Genomic DNA, 23,762 nt, shown 5'->3' on the forward strand with positions numbered 1-23,762 from the left:
AACATAATAAGTAAAAAAAAAAGAAACTGTGCCGATGGATCACCAAGCTTCAATAGTAAGCCCACAGCTAATCCGTTCAGAGCAAATTATAATTAAGCAAGTCATTTCAGCCAGCTGGTATTATTAAGAAAATGATCATCTGGGCCGGGCCAAATCGGGTTTCAGGCCACTTTAATTATCAGTTGATTTTGAAAACATCCAAATTATAATTATAAATGTTGGAGATAAAAATTGTAACAAAATATTTTCTTTGGTTAATACGCGGTCCAGACTCAGGCCAATTAAACACCAGAACGCTAGCTCCCGTAACAATTCATCAAGATCTTGGACTAGGAATTGTTTCTCTGCTTCGATCTTACTCAAACTCGTTTGGAATTAATACTAATTGCATGCATAATTTATTACACTTGGCGAGCGAGAAATGCAAGATCGATGATGATCGATCTCGTACGTCAGCCAAATATATATGGGTATGGAGTCTGTTCTGAATATCACGTCCGTGCATGGGTATGGAGTCTGTTGTGATTATCATTGTATTTTCAATTGTGGGTATTCTCATGCAATTCAGCCTTTTTGAGGCTACAAGTAAACCATATTTCTGTGTGATCGAGTACTGTGCCTACTTGAAACTTCATCATGATGCGCCTGATCATGATCAACACTTCATGCATGGAGTTCACATTATGATACAACATGAGTACGTACATAGTACGAATGGTTTTTTAGTTGTTTTGATGACTTATCTTTATCATGTGATTAATTTGCCGGATCATGTATACATATGGACGGGAGGTTGCACGCTCGCAAATAATAAATAAATAAATGAACAACGTCGTTAATTTCAAGAAGAATATCACTCTTCTCTTGCAAATCAAAATTAAAAATTAAATATGGCCTTGCATGCGTGCATGAGAACCATCCGGCATCCACAATATATTATACACATGATCAATTGTTACTGTAATCGAACCCGTGCAATAGGATTGTTACAAAAGCAGGTCGTTACACATTAACTAATTAATGGGATTACTGATCACTTATTGCAAGTGCGGAAGCAATCGTTATACCTTAATTGTATATAAATTGTCTAGGCCAATATAAATTAGGCCTCCCATGTTTTTCTCTAAACAACATAAAATATTCGGGTACAATATTAATTCAGATCCAAACAAATTCAAGAAATTTATAATTAATGATTATGAGAATATATATATATATATATATAGATCTTTGATTTAATATATAGTTATTACTGAGATAGGCCGGAGTAATTAGATGATAAATATATTAATGTATAACAATTTAGATTTGGAAAATTAATTACTAACCGTCCATGCCTGCGAATTATTAATAAATTAGCTAGCTAGCTAGTGGATATACTGATGTAGAAACTTAACCATGCATAGCTATATATATATATATATATTTCAAACGAAGGAATCATTACTAAAAAGAATGGCCAAAAGCCGCAGTTGGGGGGTCGATCTGAAATTCGTAACCAAACACTGCCCAAAGATTACGTTTTACGCGGCCGCGGCAGAACCGAGCTACGCATGACAGAAACACGGCTCTAATTAAGACATATATATGCAATGTTTTCACGCGGCTGCGGCAGACTCGCTAGCTACAACCTACGAAAAATAGCAACACACACGGAGCATCCGCGCGCATGCAGCATATATTATTCAAAGTGAACAATAACCATTGATATTTTCTTAATTAGTAGATATGTTCACAGTCAAAATTAAAACATTTTTGCGGATAAAGTACTCCTTGATAAAACTCCACATGATTAACAACGTTAACATCCTTTAAAACTGGGACCTCTCGATCGCTAATAATGTCTCATCGCATCAAAAGCGTGGCTAGCTCTTGGCGTATTGGTTGGGTTGGTACGTAGTGCACGAGCCACATATATAGCTGATCTCTACCCCTGAAACTCGGCGCAAATGGATTAAGAAAGGTGGCCCCAAAGATTTGAATCCGCACACTGCTAGCTTAAATAATTAATTAATTAGTCACTCGTCGACATAATAAAAGTAGTACTACTTTACTCATTTTATTTTGGGAGTTGTACGGACGAAAGGCACTTGGCAAATTCAAAAGAGGATAATTTTTAATTTAGCTTGTACATTAATTAAATAAAAACAGACTGAACTCCTACAAAAACTCAAGATGAATAAGCAGTTCTACATGCAGAATGCTTGCTTTGTTGCGGAATTGAAAATATTGGAGAACAGCATCGATCTTTATTAATTAGATCCAGTTCACGTACTAGATGGGCATGCAAACACGGAATTAAAATAAGACGTACGGCAGTGCTAAGACGTCCCAAATTAACTGTTAGATTTTGGAAATTCTAGTCTTGTCTTCCTTATTTTTACTAAAAAGGGTACGTAATTAATTATTAAATAAGGTCTGCTGTCTTGATCCATAATGTTACAATTGTTTATTATATGTTTTTGTTTATGCAATTGCTTAGATGTAATATATATATATATATATATATATATGTATATATGTTGGTTGCTTGCAAGTTGGAGATTCCCGAACGTTGTTGGTCAAGGTGTGATGATACCGATTATCGGGTTCATGTACTAAAGGCTAGAATTCATAACAATACCGCGATTAAACGTGTTTGGGAGGTCAGTGGGTTGGTATAAGAAGATGGTACTGGCTTTTGAAGGAGAATTTACTTAATTTGTGGTCTTTATAAGTCTTGTTCAGGTTATGTACTTTTAATTTGGTTCTTCTCCTCTGAATAATCCTTTTCCTTTTGAGTTATCGCATGGCAAATCGGTAACGAAATCATTATTTGGAAGATCTACTACGTACGGACGGCCCCTCCCTTAAAAAAAGAAAGAGAAAAAACGTATGCATGTTTGAAGGAAATATATATATATATATAGTGGAATCACCGTTAATTAGACATATATATTACTTCAGATTTTGATGAAGTAATTGGGTTAACATCTGAAAACATCTCAGATATCTACCTTCAAAGATATGAATTAAACACTTCACAACGTACTTGCAAGGTGCATATTAGGACTCGGGTAGCTAGCTAGGTTGCAATCGATCGACACTGCATTACTTCTAGCTTCTTTATTTGAATATCAAAAATTTGGCGTTGCAGTACTTCCACGCACTCTGCACGTATCATTTACGTACATGATATAGTGAATATAGTAATTTATCACCAAAATTAAAGCCGGAGATAACAAATTAGAGATAGTTGAATGAACTAGAAGAAAGGAATAATCACACAACTTAATGCCATGTGATCGATATATGTTAAACAAAGACCGGAAATCTGGAATTTCTAGGTCTTTTTCCGTACTATAGTATTTTGGGTTGGCTTTAAGCATTCAGATTCTAGCTATCGATCAATATCTTTTAATCCTCATGCAAAGGGTTTATATGTTGTATTGAACCGGGGATATATATCCAAGCATAGCACGCAGTCGATATCAAATTAGAGTACTGAAGCATGTAATTTAGGTATGGTTTGGTAAGTGAGAATTTTGATATGAAAATTTTGAATTTTAAAATAAAATATTATATTTTGATATTATTATTTTTTTTTTAAATTTGAAAAAGTTAAAAAAAAAATTGAATTATTTATTATATTTTGTATAAAAATTTGAAAAAATTATAATGATGAGATAAGAATTTTGAGTTTGAAATGAAAATTCTTGATTTCACATGCTAAAATGCTGATATTTCAATGAAGGCTATTTCACTGTTAGAGATCTTAATTATATGGCCGGTCTTGTATTGGTGACGAGAGGCGATCCAATAAGTGATGTCTCCTCTGAAACCCTAGATATTTGATTTACTTACAACAGGTACTGTAGAGGTGATGTGCAATGTATAGTAGTGGTTAGGGTTCTTTTTTGGATGAGTGCATTCCCTCTCGGCCCAAAAACACTACTGTTGCATGTTGACGTTAATTAAATAGTTTTTTTGCCGCAAAAACAATATAGTCCTACCCAGGTGTCCGACACAAAGCTGGCTTACACACCCATCCTCAGCTAGCGCAGTTCATAAACAACTGGTTAGCACTTTCTCCTCAGATTTCCTTGCTCTGCAACCATGTTTTGCCCTAAATTTTCATCCACCATAAATGGCTTCTTTCGGCCTCCAACGATCCAATCTCAACTTCCCGCCAATCTTCCTCATCCTAGTGAAACACCATGCATTATTACCACGGCGGAAGTGAAGCAAGTGGCAGCAATGCCTCTGTTACTGCCGGGTCAGCACCTCCCACTAGCGGGCGTCACCCAGTTTATCGTGGAGTAAGGCGTCGAACTACTGGAAAATGGGTGTCCGAAATTCGCGAGCCCAGAAAGCCGAATAGAATCTGGCTAGGCACATTTCCTACACCTGAAATGGCTGCAGTTGCTTATGATGTGGCAGCGATTGCCCTCAAGGGTCAACGTACTGAACTTAACTTTCCCAACTCAGCCTCTTCTTTGCCCGTGCCCGCCTCCACTTCCCCACGCGATATCCAAGCAGCAGCAGCCTCTGCAGCCGCCGCTCTAGGGGCTGCAGCAGCTGCTATGGGGGCTGCAAGAGATGCTTCAACCGGAAATGAGGGTGGTGGGGCGCGAAGCACACTTGAGCCAGAAATACCAGATTTTGATGGATTTGTTGATGAGGATTTGATCTTTGACATGCCCAATGTTCTTGTGAATATGGCTCAAGGAATGCTTCTTAGCCCACCTCGCTTGGACATTGCAGGCGATGATGCTGAAAACGCCGAGTATCAGAACCTTTGGAAATTTCCTTGAACTGCTATATATATCTACAATATTAGAAATTTTCCGCCAAAACAAAACATGAAGAAACCAGCGTCAATAATATACGCGTACGCGGTGTTCCATTGAAAACTTAGAATGCAACATGACAACATCAATCAATGCATGGTTGTAGTACTGGCTTGTATGTTTTAATAAACGGTGCAGGATTGTGTATTGGGAATTTCTCTTTCTGCAACTTCCAGATGCAAGTTTTCATCCTTTAAGAGTCGCACGATGAGATCAAAGAAACGTTCTTACATATGTAATTCATAGCTCAGCTGAGTTGATTTCATCCGATCGAGACTGAAACTTATTATATATACATCCAATCCTCGCCAGAAGAATAAGCGGAAAAATTAAATCACATTAAATTCGCCTCTTATTAAAAGAAAGGTGTTGATCTCGATTCCTGGTTACTATGCTTTGATTGAAACTCAAATAAAATATACAAAAGAAAGCTTTAGCTAAAATTTAATGTACATGAAGTTGTTCATACCACCATTAACTGCCACCAACTAAATTTGCAACGTCCAGCTTCCAGAAGATCTTAAGGAATCCATAAGAAATTTCAGATAATAGTCTTCGAAAATCACTATATTCCCAGGAACTGAATCATAAACAGCACCTCAATTTGCATCATAATTACCATGCGTCTATACTTGCTGCATAATGAGTCCCCATCTCAATCGACGCTCTAAACTTCTGTTATAATACTAGCCAGAACCACACATCATGCTAAAAACACACGATTAGATTCAGTTTTGCAATAGCAATGCTAATGGAAAGGTTTCTATAATTGTTGGGATGCCCGATATATCTTCATTTCATTGTTCTGTACCCGAGGTTCCATATTAAGCAAAAATAGGATGAATGGTTTGGTGAAGAAAAGCATGTAAGTTGGGGAGCCTAGTCAACAAAACAATCAAGATGTTGATATTTTTGGGGGCATTTTATATATTTCCTCTAACCTTGTAGTTAATTACGTACATGACTTCAATATTTCCTTCCAACCATATATACTTAATATGTGATAATTGTTAGGATCGATGGAGCTTCTCAAAAGGTAATTATGGCCCACCTTACCCTCTGTTGACATGTCATTTTCACCAGTTTGGTTCGTACGACGTGACACTCGACAGTGGGGGATAGAAATTACCATGGAATTCGAGATGGATGGTGACCCTTCACCTAGCTTCGACCATTCGACGGGGTCCACAAAAGTCATGCATCGTAGGACTAGTAGTAGGGCTCCCAAGATCCAGAAATAATATATATGGCAGTTTTCAGTTTAGGAAGTGGGATTGCAAAGAGATTAGACTGAGAGGGTTAGTGGGAAGCAGGAAGCGGATGTGGTTTATAAACAATGGTATACGCAGTACCTAGACATAATTAATCTTAGCACTTGGAAGATCATGGAGCTAGCTTTGTTCGATCAGATGAAAATTTAACTTTTTAATTAATAAAGCATAAAATTAATCTTATATCAAGAAGCCTATCTAGCTAGCTAGTTGGAATATTAATGTTAATAATTAGCACCCGCGCGCTCCTAATTTTTGTACCAAAATAAATGCGTGTGTAACATCAAAAGTTCATCTCTCCCGTATCAAACCATTCTTGGCACACGTACGTACATCACCTTATGAAAAGCTTTTTGGATATATTCATTTTTTCCTAAACAACTTTATAATGAAGTTAATTAACATATAAAGTGTAAATATTAAAGCAGGCGTGGTACGTACGTACGTCTAATTAATTACCATACGTACGTTTTGTCAAAATGTGGGAAGCAACCAAAGGAGCTAACACATAGCCAGCAATATCAACAACGCATGAATTATCTGGTATGCTAGAAGGAGCAAAAGGCACTAGAGAAAGATGAGCTAGAGAAACATTCTAGAGATCCCACCTGATGAAATTCTACTCTATTTTGGAATCTTTTCTGTTATGCACGATTTTGTACAGCCAGCTGTTTATATTCCTTCTTTCCATTTTTGTACAGAATATGCTTTAAGATGCTATTTCATTTGGACTATATATACGACAGTGAATAACCTTTGCTATATGTAACAGTTTTTATATAAATGAATAGTTTATTCTTGATTTCCTCTTAACACTACTTTTCTCAGTACTCTTCATTTCTTTACTCTGAATTTTCATTCTTTCTTTCACTGCATCAGTCTTCTTTATGTTTTTCTTATATGGTATAAGAGCCAGAGAAGTGAAATCTTATGGACGAACCTGAAAATCCAATCACAAATACAAACCCCATCGATCCACCTCAACCAAACACTCAAAATCAAAATCAAAACACAAATATTTTTTTACCCATGGATCCTTCTCAGCCAAACAGTCCATTCTTCATTGGCAGTAATGATAATTCTGGATCCCTACTTGTCACACAAATGCTAGACTCAAGCAACTATCATTCATGGGCAAGATCCATAAAAAGGGCTCTTAGAATAAAAAATAAGTTGGGGTTCATTGTATAAGGGAAGCATGCGTGGATCCTGCCCAGACCAAAATAGAACATGTCTAGCCTAAACTCAAGTCAAATATTCTCTCATTTATTTCTAGATTGGGAGTTGTTTCTAAGTTTAATTTCTATAGCTGTATAATGTAATAGTAGCATAGAATTAGCCTTAATATGTATATGCTTCCTAAATTACTCTCTTGATCACTCTGTATATATAGAACAGAAATTCCATCAATAAAGTGTGGGAAAATTCTTCATTGAAATTATAGCAATATTCGTTTCTCTATATGGTAGTATTTTTGAACCACATGATCCAAACAACCCTTTAATTGACCATTGGCTTCGTTGCAATGATATTGTCATCACTTAGCTGCAAAATACCATGTTTGTTGACATCAAAGCCAGTACTCTCTACGCTGAAACAACACATCAACTTTGGCCGAATCTTGAACAACGCTTGGCACAACAAAATGCTCCGAGAATTTATGAGGTGAAGCAAGGAATATCAGCTTTAATGCAAAATCAGGACTCTGTAAGTATGTATTTCTCAAAACTGAAAACTCTTCTTGATGAACTCATAAATTATGAATCCATTCCAAACTATACCTGTGGAGGTTTAAAAACAGTGGTGAGTAATTAAGAAAGAGATTGGGTGATGAAATTTGTTATGGGTCTCAATGACTCATTCAAAGGCATTAAGGCCCAAATACTTTTAGTCAAACATTTTTCTAGTTTAAACAAGGTATACTCACTCATTCAACAAGAGGAAAAGAGAAGACACATTTCTCTTGATGTACCAACCACTGAGACCATGGTTTTAATGGGACGTTTGGCACTAAGAGAAACAGGAAGACAAAATGGGGGACCTCAAAAGAAGTATTTCTGTACCCACTGCAAAATATCTGGTCACTCCATTGAAAGGTATTTTAAAGCTAGCCTTGAAAAACCAGTGTGTTCACATTGTCATATACCAGGTCATACAGTAGAGAAGTGCTTCAAAATCCATGGCTATCCCTCAAGTCGTAAACTATATGGCAAACCACGAGCTGCTGCAACTGCAAATCAAGCTTCAACACTTATGACTACTGGCCAGGAGCAAACTAATAACAACAACCAAGTGTCACTAACTCAGGAGCAATATGGTCAACTCATGGCATTGCTACAGACATAGAACACTCATTCAGCAAATCATGTCCAAACCCTCATATCATCTTCTTCAAGTGAGCCTAATATGCCAAAAATTTCTAGTATTTCCTTTTGTCTCTCTACTTGCAACACCAAGCCAAAGCATGCTTCTAACATTTCATGGATCATGGATACTGGAGCTACAGATCACATGATCTGCTCTCCTTCATTTTTTACAACCATTAAGGAAACCATTTCACACTTAGTTGCTCTTCCAAATGGACATATAGTCCCTGTCACTCACATAGGAACAATTAAATTGACAGAGACATTGTCTTTGGATGAAGTTTTATATGTTCTATCTTTTTCATTCAATCTTATCTCTGCTCGAAAACTAATTGAAGCATCAAAATGTTGCCTTATTTTTTCTTCTCAATCTTGTTTTGTGCAGGACCTTTTGAGTTGGAAAATGATTGGAGTGGTTAAAGTGAGGCAAGGTTTGTATCACTTGCTGCAAGAAGAAGTCTCTCTTGCAGCTTTGATTGACTTCTTACCTGTTTTTGCCAACAAAACTACCATATCAGCCTCTGTCATCACCAAACTAGAAGTTTTTAATCTATGGCACTATAGACTAGGACACCCTTCAAATTCTAGGTTGAATTTATTAAATCTTGATCATGTAATCGTGCCTACAAGCACAAAAGAACCATGCTCCATATGCCCTTTAGCCAAGTTGCATAAGCTGCCTTTTAATGTTAGTCACACAAATCTAAAATCTGTTTTGAACTTGTTCATTGTGACTTGTGGGGACCTTGTAATGAAATAGCCTATGATGGATTAAGATACTTTTTCACCATTGTGGATGACTTTAGCCGATGCACTTGGATCTACATGCTTAAACATAAATCTGAAGCCTCTAATGCCTTACAAAGTTTTTGCCACATTATAGAAACCCAATTTGAAGCAAAAATCAAGATAATTAGGAGTGATAATGGTGGAGAATTTAACATGAATGAATTTTACTCAAAGAAATGCATCATTCACCAAAGGACATATGTAGAAACACCCCAACAAAATGTCATAGCTGAAAGAAAACACCAACATATACTAAATGTGGCTAGAGCCTTGAAGTTTCAAAGTGGAATTTCAATGAAACACTGGAATGACTGCATCTTGACTGCTGTTTTTCTCATAAATAGAACTCCTACTCCACTCCTTAACCAGAAAACTCCCTTCGAATTTCTATTTAAAAGCAAACCATCTTACTCTTATCTTAGAGTTTTTGGATGTCTTACTTTTACATCCACTCTCACACACAATAGACACAAATTAAATTTGACTCAAGAGCAAGAAAGTGTGTCTTTCTTGGATACCCTTTTGGTATAAAAGGTTACAAGTTGCTAGACATTGAATCAAACAAAGTTTTTATTTCTAGAAATGTTGTTTTCTATGAAAATATTTTTCCTTTCAAGAGTCAGCATGTGGAACCTGAACACTATCTATCTAGTCCTAATAATCTTGCATACTCTCATCCAGCCAATATTGATCTAAATTATCCTACAATTTAGATTTTCCAGCCTTCAACAGAATCTGCAGAAAACATGCACCAAAACAATGAACCATTACATGAAAATAACTCCATTCAACTCTTTGATTCAACACAAACCACCTTCATAAATCCTTCTTTGCCTCGTAGATCCACTAGAAGTAGGAGAGCTCCTTCTCACTTGCAGTATTTTGTCTGTCAACAAGTCTCCTCACCGTCCCATTCACAAGAGTTTGACAAGAAGAAAGGCTCTGCCATTTCAGGTGCTCCCTTTCCTCTTTGTGCTACTTTATCATATCACAAATTATCAGCTTTGCATAAGGCTTTTGTTTCATCCATTTCCACACACATTGAACCCCATTTATACAAAAAAGATGTTAAGTGTAATGAATGGAGAGATGCCATGAATGCTAAAATAAAGGCTTTAGAGTTGAATGATACTTGGGTTGTGATAGATTTGCCTCCTGGAAAAGTAGCCATAAGATGTAAGTGGATTTTACAGAATTAAGTTCAATGCAGATGGGACAATTGAGAAAGACAAAGCTAGACTAGTAGCCAAAGGTTATACACAGCTAGAAGGTCTAGATCACCATGAAACTTTCTCACATGTAGCTAAAATGGTGACTGTGAGAACTCTACTTGCTGTGGTAGCAATCAAAGGCTGGTATTTGCATCAACTTAGATGAGGAAGTTTATATAGAGCTGCCACCAGGGTATTCCATGAGCAATCAGTCAAAAGTTTTCAAGCTTAACAAGAGTTTGTATGGCCTAAAATAGGCATCTCGACAATGATATTCAAAGCTGTCTTCTTTTATCATCCAACAAGGATTTCAACAATCTAAGGCAGATTATAGTTTGTTTATAAGAAGCAAAAAATACTCATTCGTTCTCTCAAAAAATCACTTGATGACAGATTCAAGATTAAAGACTTGGGAACTTTAAAATATTTTATTGGCATAGAAGTGGCAAGGTCTAGAAAGGGGATTCACATTTGTCAAAGAAAATATACATTGGATATCTTGGTTGACTCAGGGAAAATTAGAGTGACACCAGTCAAAATACCATTGGATCAAAACATGAAGATTTCAAAAGATCAAGGAGAACCATTGTCAAATCCTTTTATCTATAGAAGACTTGTTGGAATGTTACTTTATTTGACTGTCACAAGACCTGACTTGGCATACTCAGTACAATTGCTTAGTCAATACATGCAAGATCCTAGAGTGCCACATTTAAGTGCTGCCCACAAAGTGCTAAGATACATAAAAAGGGCACCAGCTCAAGGTCTTCTTTTCCCTTCAACATCTAATTTACAACTTAGAGCCTATAGTGACTCGGATTGGGGGACATGTCTGGACACAAGAAGGTCAATAACAGGGTATTGTGTTTTTATTGGCAGCTCTTTAGTTTCCTGGAAATCAAAGAAGCAAGATACAATTTCTAGGTTCTCAGCAGAAGCTGAATATAGGGCTATGGCCAATGTTTGTTGTGAGCTATCATGGCTTAGATATCTGCTGAATGACCTACGAATACCTCATCATCAAGCAGCATCATTATCTTGTGACAATCAAGCAGCATTATATATAGCGGCCAACCCTATTTTTCAAGAGAGAACCAAGCATATAGAGCTTGATTGTCATCTAATTAGTGACAAAATTCAAAATGGCAGTGTGATTACAGAGCATGTAAGTAGTAACTCACAAGTTGCTAACATATTAACTAAGCCATTATGTTCAACCAGCTTTTACTCTCACTTGTTCAAGATGGGAGTAGAAGATATCTACTCTCCATCTTGTGGAGGGCTGTCAAAATGTAGGAAGCAACCAAATGAGCTAACACACAGTCAGCAACACCAACAAGGCATGAATCATCTGGTATGCTGGAAGGAGCAAAAGACATTAGAGAAAGATGAGCTGGAAGAACATTCTAGAGACCCCACCTGATGAAATTCTACTCTGTTTTGGAATCTTTTCTGTTATGCACGATTTTGTACAGCCAACTGTTTATATTCCTTCTTTCCATTTTTGTACAGAATATGCTTTAAGATGCTATTTCATTTGGACTATATATACGACAATGAATAACCTTTGCTGTATGTAACAAGTTTTACAGAAATGAATATATTTATTCTTGATTTCCTCTCAATACTACTTTTCTCAGTACTCTTCATTTCTTTACTCTGAATTTTCATTCTTTTTTTCACTGCATCAGTCTTCTTTATGTTTTTCTTATACGTATACGGCCTACATATGAAAGAAAAATCAAAGGAGCTAGTACTACCCTCATGACGATTGCTAATTAATCCCTCATGTTAAGATACAGCACATGAAAAATATAGGGCGGCTAATATCTAGAGTATGAGGCGCAATATTAAACTATAATCTTAAAAAAGAAAATAGCATGAGCAATAATCATCATGTCACGGTAGTTTATCCATAATCATACCAACTTGTGTGACTCATTTTACTTAGTTTTATAAGCCAATCACTTCAAAAAATTAAGTTACTTAAATTATATATGCCACCTAACTATATATAATTAATTGCTAATTAATCTTTTTCAGATATATATATATATATAGAACAAGTATGGCTGATATATATCTAGCTAGATTATGCGCAATAGCGTAGTACTTATGTTTAGCCACAATTACCCCGACTAGTACTTATGTGACACATTTTAACTTTTAAATTAATGGTTTTCACTTTCAAAAAAAGATATTTAATATATTTAAATTCGCATGTCATTAAAGTACTATATATATAGTACTATATACTTGCCAGGATGAAAAACGCCTCATGATAGATTATAAGTGACTTCTACATAGCAAGCCGCCATTAATTAGGTTTGCATGTACTAGTACTCCATGCACCATCATATAAGTTTATGACTAAAAAAACATACCATATATATAAATATATATTACTCATGTGTTTCCAATTACAGTTAATGCATGTATGGCCCGGCCACAGACATAAATATGTAACCAGAGCTAGCTAGACAGGCGAGTAGAAAAGCTTATATATGATAGATACTACATGATTATTATATATGGGGCAACATATTTACTTACTTTAAAAGGACGGACAGTGGGCGAAACTCCATCAATATAAGAAGTCAATAAAAGTGATAATTAGGCACATTAATCGATGGTTTAAGCACCAAATAAAGGCTAATTATAACCTTTATTGACTGAGCTATTTAACATTTTATGCTGCTTCTGTTCATGCCTAAGGATGACATGGGGGCCATTTTTGTTTAGTGCCTATATATACTGCGGCTTAGCCAATTGATCAAGGACTTGCGTACGTTGATACAACCAGCTAGAACATGATGACAACTCATGTCTTGATTAAATTGGAAAATCAGCTTTTTGAAATTTGATTTCCTAACTTTCGAGTATTAATGTCCATTAATTTTCAAAATATATATAATGTAGTTTGGCTCATATCATACACTACTGTGCATATCAACTTTATTAATTGGATTACATTCACTCAATAAGCTATATATATCTATATATTCCTCTTGTTTTTTAAACTAGTTGGTATACCACTTCCTAGCTAGCATATTGACAGACAATCCTTCACATCTTATTCTATTTCCATCCTCTCTCTCTCTCTCTCTTTTTCTTTTCTTTTTTCGAATAATGAAAAAGAGTAACGAGCTAATTAAATTTTAACACCATTCCAAACCCATAACTTCATAGGGAGTGCCTCCAGACCGGATGGAGCGCTTTTGGGTGTTTTACACTCTCCAATAGGAGTCATGTATATAACAAGTGTGTTGCTTATACAATTTATGGTAGGAGCGTTACACTCAGTTCGGTTTCTCTCTCTCTCTTTCTCCCCTCTCTCCTCTTTATCTCTTGCTCCTCTCAAGCCAGAACTGGAATGCAAAATTTTGATGTCTCTAAATTGATCATGACAACTTGTATAGAAGATGTTCGAGGATCGATATTGTTATTTTATATTGAATAAAAGCATGCGTTTTTGTTCTGTGGAGTTTGGTTATCCCGCTTCTGCTTCAGTCATGAAATTGCATTATTTATTCTAAAATGAAAATGGCTATGTTTGCCTTTGTTGGATCAGATTACCTTCTCTCAACTGGATCTAATTTGCTACTTTCTTGACCTAAATCTGTATCATTTTTTCTTGGATTTTTCTTTTCTCTTGAGAATTTAAGGGGTATATGGAGACTTAAGAAAGTGATTAGCTTCTCTCAAAATATTAAGGGTTCAAACATTAAAAAAATGTTGAGGATGAAGATGACGATGATAACATCTTTTTGTTACTTATTTTATTGTGAAAAAAGAAGTGAAATCTTCTTGATCTATTCATTTTTTGCTGCATTATTTATTGATCGTGAGTAATTGTATAAAATTAATAAGAAATTTTGAACTGATTGTAAGAGCGAGAGGACTTGAGAGAGTACTAAACAATGTTTTAAAAATCGTTCCGTTTCGGCCGGAATGGCCGGAATTTTTCGTCCCTTGAATAGTGACCGGAATGAGATACTATCTATTCCGTTCTGGGTCAAATTCCAGCCGTTCCGGTCAAATTCCGGCCGGAATTCCCAAATTCGGGCCGGAATTCCCGTATTCCGACCGAAATAGTAATTCTGGTCTGAAATTAAAATTAAAATTAAAAAAAATAAAAATAGCTCTTTTGTAAATAAGTTGAAAAATAATAGATAAAATTGTATTTTTAGAATTCAAATACCTCTTTCCGTGCACTAGAAGTATTGTTATTTTTAATAATCTGTCTATTCTTTAATTTTTTTCCTTTATTTTTGTGTCTTAACTCAAATTTGTGATTTTTTTCAATATATATTCATTTTATAAATCTTTAATTCTTCTATATATATATATACATATACATATCACACACTTACATATATATGTATCTATTTTATTAATTGTTAATTTATATATACATATAAATATTTATATATAATATATAATTAATTCCGAAACGGTACACCGAAACGTACCGGTATCGAAATATTCCGTTTCAGTGCTTCAACTGGAATGGTCTCCGAAACGAATTTCAAAACTTTGGTACTGAACTCAAAGAGAGAGAGAGAGAGAGAGAGAGAGAGGATAGGATGAACAGACTCAACAGTAGTAGGGCAAAAGAGCAGATAGTAGCATGTAAGGCAACCCACCATAAGTTTCATTAATTAATGATGTGTCACTCGAGGGTGTAAATCACCCAAAAACACCTTGTCCGTTTTGAAGATAATCCCATGATAATGGGTTGTAACTTGTTTCTGTGGGCACAATTAATGAGATGATTGTGGTCACCACACAATGGTTTGAATCTTGATGGCACTGATTCTCTCATCGGGACACATTATACGCTGACTCCTGCTCTTACGGCCTGCACTGTTCTCTCTTTTAGCTAGGCCCAAACCAGATAAGGCAATTATATATATATATATATATATTCAAGTAAATGGGCCTAAGCCCATAAAATCTTGTTCTGACATTGTAATCTGCACATGCTTCCGGGCACCTGCTAGCCTTTTTTTTCTTTTTTTTCTTTTTTTTTTTTCTTTCTTTCTTTCTTTCTTTGTAGAGCTTTACCCCGGGGGAGCCCTTCCAGAAATTCTCGACGGCCAAGGCTGAACCCAGGCCGAAGGTTGTAATCATAGTCGCGCTGTTTGCGGATAAGAATTGACTCGTTTCTAAGCTAATGAATTCCTAATCATTATGTTAAACTAGAGAACCAGAAACACAAATTAAACAAAAAAAAAAAAAATGCTATTGTATTAAAGATATAATCAAGTCAATAATTTAATCATAGTATTATTCTTATCAGATATCAAGACAATTTTCGTGGATGGTTGCTGATGTGACGAGGCACTTGTGGAAGCTTGTAATGCAGAGCATGGAGCTCATACGTATGGGCCAGCCTTGTTTGTGCATGGCTTGAGGAAATTGAATCAGCCCATAACTATTTTATTTTATGTTTGTGGTCTGACGCCTTCACCTTAATTTTACTCATTATCTTAATTTTTATTATTTTATATTATAATATTAAATTATTAAAAATTATTTATTATATTTTACTTATTAATATCAATGATGAGATTATAGATGATAATAGATCTCTTCCTAAAATATTTAGACCCAAAGTTGAATTATCTCTGCAATGAAGAACAAGAAAAGTCAAACTCCCGTTTTTAGTATTTTTCTATTAAGAAAGAGACGAATCGCTTGAGAAAGAAAAGAGGGAGAAGATTTTTCGTGACCAGCGGACAATTTCTTCTGCTGGTTTTTTCGTTTTCGTCGACACTGGGACATTTTCTCTTTCTTTGCTGGATGCAGATGCTAGTATGGACCCCAAGCGTTTAACATTCTATATCACAATGACTAATGATTTCCCCATCCTACGTTCAAGACGGCAATTTGTCCAGCACAATAGAGGAGCAAGGTTTGTCTGGTTGGAATGGTTTGAACGTTAGGTTTTTTTTTTTTTTTGTACGGAGGTTTGAACGTTAGTTGGCTTGACGTACGTAAACAAAATGACTTCCCTCTCTGCAGCTTAGGGAAAAGAAAATTAGTTGGGTAAGTATTGTGATTGGGTGGATCGTCAAAGCCCCAATCGGAACCCGGCCATGCCATCAAACACATACGACGGTTGAATGTGTGGTACATTTTTTAGCAGATACTGCTACTGAAAAGGATCAACATAAAGAGGGGATCGAGCATCCTTTTACTTTCGATATATGTCGGCAATATAGCGAGGAAATAGTAAATCAGTCCTTCAAGAACTCTAAATATGACAAAACAAATATAATAAGTTTACACTAAAAAAAAATACGCGTTCCTCTTAAAATTAACTATGACCGGACACTGTTCTATGCATTGGGTTATGAATGGATAAAACCATAGATGGTGTAAAAGGTCTGTAAAAACGAAAGCACTAATAGCACAAAGGCAGCCAATGCCGAAATGAACGACCATGGGGTGTCAAAGTATGTATACTTGAAGCTTGCCAACTGCACGTGCCAGCTATTCTGATGATAATTATGCACATCATTGAACAATTTGGACAAATAACACTTATCGAAATCAAATGCTACCTCCTTGCCCATGTTGTTGATGAAGCGTGCAACCTCACCTTCGGTCCCATAGTCATTCTCAATGATGTTGCGGTCGGAAAGGTACTCTACGTCCTTGGCTGAATTCACAAGGTAGTCCAACAAAGTTACATAAGTGGTGACATGCTTGAAGCGGCTTTTGTGACACTGCTCGAACGCCACACAGTTCACCAAGAAAGAGCTCATGAAATCGTCTATGGCTATTCTGGGCATCTCAATGACCCCATGCTTGAATTTCACCACCATGAAGCTCTCTGCCTTACCCGGAGTCAGCCTAATCCCTGAACGGCGAAGCTTCGAGACACAGTGAATAATATGGGTCGGTACGTTACCTTCGTTTGGTGGAAATTCATGATCGGGTGGTATAAAGCTTGATCGAACCAGGTCCAACAAATGCAAGCCTTTGAGATTGCGGAACCCATCTATGACTTCCTCGTCTCTTAACATTGCATTGTTGAAGAATCGCATAGCGAGCACAGAAAAGGACGGACCAAATTTTTCGTCGGGCATCTTAGAAATTTCAAATAACTTTTCAAGAACAAAGAACGGAATCTGATTCTCGAGTCGGAGAAAGTCTCTGTATAAAAATGGTAATATCCACGCCATGGTGGCAAGAGGGTCGTCTTCTACAAAAAGCGTCGGATTGTTGACCTTCCGAAATAACTCTAACATAAAACAGCCATCAAGAATCATCATTTCCAGAAATGCATCGGGATCGAGGTGGATCGTTTCAGAATAAGAATCTCTAGCATCCTTTTCAAGCGGGTGTATGCTTTGGAAGTAGTTCTCTAAGGATATACCCATGGTCTGGGTCCTGGAGAGCAAGGAGCGAAGGTACCGCCACTTGTGCTCCTCAATCATCTGGAGGTGAGGCTTGCCGCGGTGGTAAGGACCGATGGAGACGATGCGGGGGTGGTAGGAATTGATGCCATTAATCTCGACGAAGCTCTGGGGGACTCTGAAGATGCAGCAACTGCTTTTGCCGGCTGCTGTGCTTAATAACTGAGGGGTGGTCTTGGAGATCCTGTCTTGCATCGACTCTTGGTGTTCCTTGTTGGCCACCCAAATTTCCACGACATGATTGCATGCCATCGCGGAGTTTTGGTTTCTGTGACTTTGAAGCTATGGTGTGTATGGCCTTGTAGGACGGCGCTGCGATTGTGTCAATTTTGCTTACTTAACCAACAGATCCAAGAAGGAACAAACTTTTTTGAACGGTGCTGCGATTGTCAATTTTGCTGGCTAGCTTATCCAATGGATCTGTTGGATGTAAAATAACCTCTCTTTTTTTATTTTGTTCTTTTTATTTTATTGAGGATGCCCGAGAACAACTCCTAAATCAATTAAGGATCAAATAATGTTGGAACCTTATGGACAAGCTGGATAAGCTAGCTAGGGTACGTAATTGAATTGATAGAGAAATTCAATCCGCAGTCATCATTTGTTAAATTGTTCTATATTTTCTTTTGATAATTTCATTACGATAAAGAATAGCTTATGATTGTCCTGAGATAACATGGACCTTAATTATAATTTAGTTATAAGCATAATTGTGTATTAATATGTGTATTAATTTAATATGATTGGTCAAAAAATAGATTTTATTGAAAATAGTGTTAATTTAAATTTAAAATATAAATGAATCAGTATTAGTATGTAAATTAGTACGCGATTTTACTTTGTACATAACAAAATTCAATTATCAATTACCTAGCTGGCATCTTAATTAGTTTCCGACAATGACCGGTAATTTTTCAACAAGCGACCGAGGATGTAAACTTCAACAAGTTTTCTCAAGCCTGATCAAATGTATATATAGAGACAAACAGTGAGAAAATATTTTAGTAAAGATTCGATATTGATCTTTATAAATTGTAAAATATTTTTAAATCTTTTTCTCCAACATAATTCCTAGCCGTATCTATAGATTATCCAGGGCTAAAGTAAGGCTAAATTCAATTCTTACATATTTACATACAACTTAATTGGGTGCGTATGCAGCTAGCCACATGTTGCCGAGGAATTAGTAGTATGCAAAATTCCGACCCCTCCAATTCCGACCAATTCCTTCTCTGATTCCGACTCCAACGGAATCAGAGTAATTCTGACTCCGTAATGGAAGTCGGAGTCTGAATTAGTAACCCACCGGTTTCGAATTCTGACTCCAAATTTTGACTATTGACTGGAACTGCGTTGTTCCATTTAAATGGGAATGACGCTGTTTTGAATATACCACTAAATGTCATTGGTCTGTTCTTTCTTCCTCACTCGATCATCTCTCTCTCTCTGATTGCTCTCAGCCTCTCACAGTGACATAGACTCATCGTGCCCTCTCACGCCACATGACTCCACAGTCCACGACCAAGCAAGATTCCACTGTAGATTGCCAGAGGTCGTCGTCACCGTAGTGCCAAAATCCTCCCATTTTTTTCAATTGGTAATTTTAAATTTTAGGGTTGTAAATTTAGGAATTTACTCTGAATTTTTTATATTATTTCTTATTCAAATTGGAAATTGGATTGTATATTAGATCTAATTCTGTGAACGAAATCAACGAATGTATTGAGGAAAAGAGGTCTTGATGTTTCCACCCTTAAAGTTTATGATTTTGGACTTTGAACGCTACCTGTTTGTAGAAATGTCACAAACAAAAAAAATACCAAAAAGTCTCGTTTGCAACCATTTCAAGGACTCAAATCATGCTCCATATAAGTGTAAATAAACACAGACTAACAACTTCAATCAAATAAGTTGGAAAAATCCTCAAAAGTAGGGGTGCTACCCGCACCATACGGTACGGGGTAGACACCCCCCCCCCCTCGCCCCTGCATGGGGAGGATGGAAAAATTTTTCCCCGTCCAGCAGGGGCGAGGTACCCCGTCTCGCATGATGGGGTGCGGATTGGGGGGCAATCCATCCGCCCCCCCGCATCCCTACTGGGCCTTGGGCCTAGAAGTAATTTCTGGGCCAAAAATGGCCCAGAAACCTCAGCAATGGAACAAAATAGCCCACAAGCTTTTATTTGTCCAAAAAAACTTGTAGGTCATTTTCAGCCCATAAAATTATAAGTAAAAAAAATTAAAAAACTAGAATTTAAAAAAAAAAAAAAAAGTGTCTTGGATGGTAATTGATTTTATGGCTAATAAAAGTTACTAGTCTAAGAGTCTAATACCTAATAAACTAATAATAATAACTAAACTATTACAAAATTAAAAGGCTAAACAATTACAAAATTACAAATATAAAAGTGTCCAAGGGATATTGTATCAACATTACAAATTATTGAATACAAAATATGAACAAATAATTAAAAATTAAATATTTTAAAGAGAGACTCAGAGACCCGTCATCTGTGGCTTGTCTTTGACTGTGACACTTGGGGCAGCCTGGGCTTGAGCACATTTTTATGCTGCAAAGGTGGTAGACGTCATCTCATGTGTTACTACAAGAATTAATATTAAAATTAATAACGATGAAATCGAAATGAATATAAATAAATCAAAATAATAAAATAAAAAATAATTAGGGTCTCGGATTGGAACCCTAATTTAATTTAGGGTTCCAATCCGAGACCCTAAGGCCTAAATTGATTTAAAGGTTTCATGATTGAAACCCCTAAATCAATTTAGGGGTTTTCAATAGAATTAAATTTACAAAAAAAAAAGTCAAATAAAATGGAATCCGAAACAATCACAGCAAGAAAACAGTGAATACTAAATACACATACACAATGATCACGAATCCATAGCACACAAGTCACAAATTTCCATCCTCCATCTCCGATTCAACTCACCCTTCCTCCAATCTTTTATCAAAACTCATAGAAAATAAAAAATTAAAAAACAACAGAGAAAAAGAATTGTGTGTTCTTACCGTGTACCGTGCGGCGTGCGTCCGACTTCATGCGAGAGAGAGGAGAGAACGAGAGGCTGCGAGATTGCGAGAGAGAGGAGGGAACGGGGTAGGCCACTTGGGAATGGGGACTGGGGGTGAGAGAGAGAGAGAGAGAGAGAGAGAGAGAGAGAGAGAGAGAGAGAGAGAGAGAGAGAGAGAGAGATTTCGAGAAGCTGCCGAAGGGATTCAAGGGAAGGGGGCGACACGCGCGGAGGGGGGGTTAACTCCTGAGGGTTAAAACTTAATGAAACGACATCGTTTTGTAATGGAAAAAACGATGCCATTTCATTAAGTGACTTGATGAAACCAGTGACCATCATTTCATCTATAAAATCTATTTATTATATGCAAATATATAATATAATATTATATATATGTATAACGGGGCGTGGCGGGGGAAAACTGGATCGGGGTCACTGCCCCTCCATCCCCCGCCTCCACTAGGGGCTTCCCATACAGGCGGTGTAACGCCCCCAAATTCCGTTTGGGATCAGACGGACATTTGAAGCGTCGAGACATGCAACACAAGGTTACCTGCCCCCGTTCATGACATATAAGATGCAATATTCCTAACATGCATCTAACATTATGCAATATTCGCAGCGGATAATTTTTTTTTTCTTTAGCAATACTATGCACCAAACTGAAAATATCTCAAATACTTAAAATATACTTCATATATAAAGATCCATTGAATAAATAAGATCACAGTACTAGTCCAAAATAGTTATGATCCAAAAGTACTTGAAATGCAACTCCATCGTACAAGTAGTACTTTAACTACTATATTAACATTAACGACGCACCGTCGTTCAGTCGACTGTGTCTAGTTGGTCAGCTCCTGATCCTCCTTCAGGTCCTGTAACAAGATCTACCATTTGGGAAAATGGTAGTTGGGACTACCACAGTGAGATTTGATTACAAATCTCAGTAAGTTAACAAAACAAACTTCCACACAGGCTAATGATGCATGGATGACAGTAAAAGCATGAATGCATAATCAAATTCATAAGTAATTGAAACATATCTTGACGTACAATATAGCATAATTGACATAACTTAAATTGAAATATGAACTGAACTTGACTTGACATGAACTTGATCTGAAACTTGACTTAACTTGAAAAATACATACTCCACAGTTGTTGTGACCCCATGTATTTTACGTGTAAATACATATTCCACAGTTGTTGGGGCCCCATGTATTCTACACGTCATAATGCAATTAAATACATATTTCACAGTTGTTGTGGCCCCATGTATTCTATGTGTCACAATACAGTTAAATACATACTCCACAGTTGTTGTGGCCCCATATATTCTACGTGTTACAATTGTTGTGTCTCACGTAGTATATGCGTCACAATTGCCGTGACCCCATATTTCGTGTGCCACAATTGTTGTGGACCCCACGAAACTGAATGTAACTCAAGATGAAACATGACTGGAATACGAAAGGACTGAAACCCTAGCGTGACATAACGTGACTTGAACATAACTTGAAAGACATGACCAACTTGAGATAGAAATATTTCGTAACATGACATATAATAGACAACATATTTAATATGACATACTTGCAACAATGAATATTACATGACTTGACATACATGTAATAGATGGCATATTTAACATGACGTACTTGTAATGTATAGTAATATATGATAGAATATATTATGTAACAGTTTTCATATACATGACAGAATATATTATGTAACAGATAAAAACCGATGACAGAATAAATTCTATATAACAGAAAATTATGTTATAACTTGGCATGACATGACATATATTATAATACACATATATATACACTGTAGTTCATTTACTTAGCATACATACATAGTAGACTGCTAGTAAGTTAAAAGCTAACTTACCTCGATCTCCGCGTTTCTTATAAAACCTTAAGCGCAATTACGAGGAACTGTAATTAGTGATTCTAAAAGTTAGCATTAAATCACTAATAAAGTGAAATATGAAAAATACTAACTTAAAAAGTAAAATTTTCATTTTACTCTCTGCATGTAGGAAAATGACTGTTTTATCCATAACTTAAGAATGTTGCATACTAACTCCAAAAGTCACCAAAATTTACATGCCTCATGTAAATTTTATCCTTAATTCAAATATCAATTTATAAAAATTTAAAACTAATCACAACTATTAAAACTCCATAGGGCCGAAATTCTCATATGCTATTTCTATTGATTTTTGTTTCCAACTTGTTTTGATCAACCTTTTGATCTATGACTTATAAATATGTGATCTTCAAACAAACCATCACATGGTTTAAAAAGATGTCCTAAAACATATATAATCTTCTAATTCAAGATCACATAGTTAGAAATTAACCAAAACATAAATTTAGCCAAGAACATCCACACTATGGCTTATCTGAATATCTCTTTGTATAAAATTTCATATCTTTGAAACTAACATCAAATATCTTCAAAATAATAATATAACATGTATATAAGATGCTTTGGATCCTCCAATAAAATTATCAAAGTCATTGGAATAGGTTTAGACCACCAAAGAGTTAAACTTTCTCAAAACAGAAACTGTTTTTCCTCTTCTAGTTTCTAAATCTAAGCAAATATTTCATCAAATCCTTTAATCATGCAAAAATCCTCAATCAATAGTCATATATACATGTTAACAATACTCCATAAAAATTTCGGACCAATATCTATCCATTAGCTTGATCAAAAACTCCAAAATATAACATATTCTCCAGTTTATCTTCTAGAATGACCTTTTTATAGTTTACATAATATTTTACTGACCAAATGATCTTCAAATGAGATAAATAAGA

General features: G+C 36.0%; 2 protein-coding genes across 2 annotated transcripts; one reads left to right on the forward strand and one right to left on the reverse strand.

Annotated features, from left to right (window-relative positions):
• Window positions 1–3,953: 3,953 nt before the first annotated feature.
• Window positions 3,954–5,607, forward strand: LOC122280021 (ethylene-responsive transcription factor ERF024). The gene has a single exon (XM_043090969.1). It carries the CDS (start codon window positions 4,197–4,199, stop codon window positions 4,791–4,793), a length of 597 nt encoding a protein of 198 aa, XP_042946903.1. The 5' UTR covers window positions 3,954–4,196; the 3' UTR covers window positions 4,794–5,607.
• An 11,029-nt stretch (window positions 5,608–16,636) lies between these two features.
• On the reverse strand, window positions 16,637–18,387 carry LOC122280095 (UPF0481 protein At3g47200-like). The gene has a single exon (XM_043091062.1). The coding sequence runs from the start codon at window positions 18,143–18,145 to the stop codon at window positions 16,823–16,825; it is 1,323 nt and encodes a 440-aa protein (XP_042946996.1). The 5' UTR covers window positions 18,146–18,387; the 3' UTR covers window positions 16,637–16,822.
• Between the last annotated feature and the right edge of the window lie 5,375 nt (window positions 18,388–23,762).

Source organism: Carya illinoinensis, chromosome 10, assembly GCF_018687715.1.
Source record: "Carya illinoinensis cultivar Pawnee chromosome 10, C.illinoinensisPawnee_v1, whole genome shotgun sequence".
Lineage (NCBI taxonomy): Eukaryota > Viridiplantae > Streptophyta > Magnoliopsida > Fagales > Juglandaceae > Carya > Carya illinoinensis.

Coding starts and splice junctions, on each gene's coding strand:
- LOC122280021 (XM_043090969.1), top strand. CDS start 4,197: ATGCATTATTACCACGGCGGAAGTGAAGCAAGTGGCAGCAATGCCTCT.
- LOC122280095 (XM_043091062.1), bottom strand. CDS start 18,145: ATGGCATGCAATCATGTCGTGGAAATTTGGGTGGCCAACAAGGAACAC.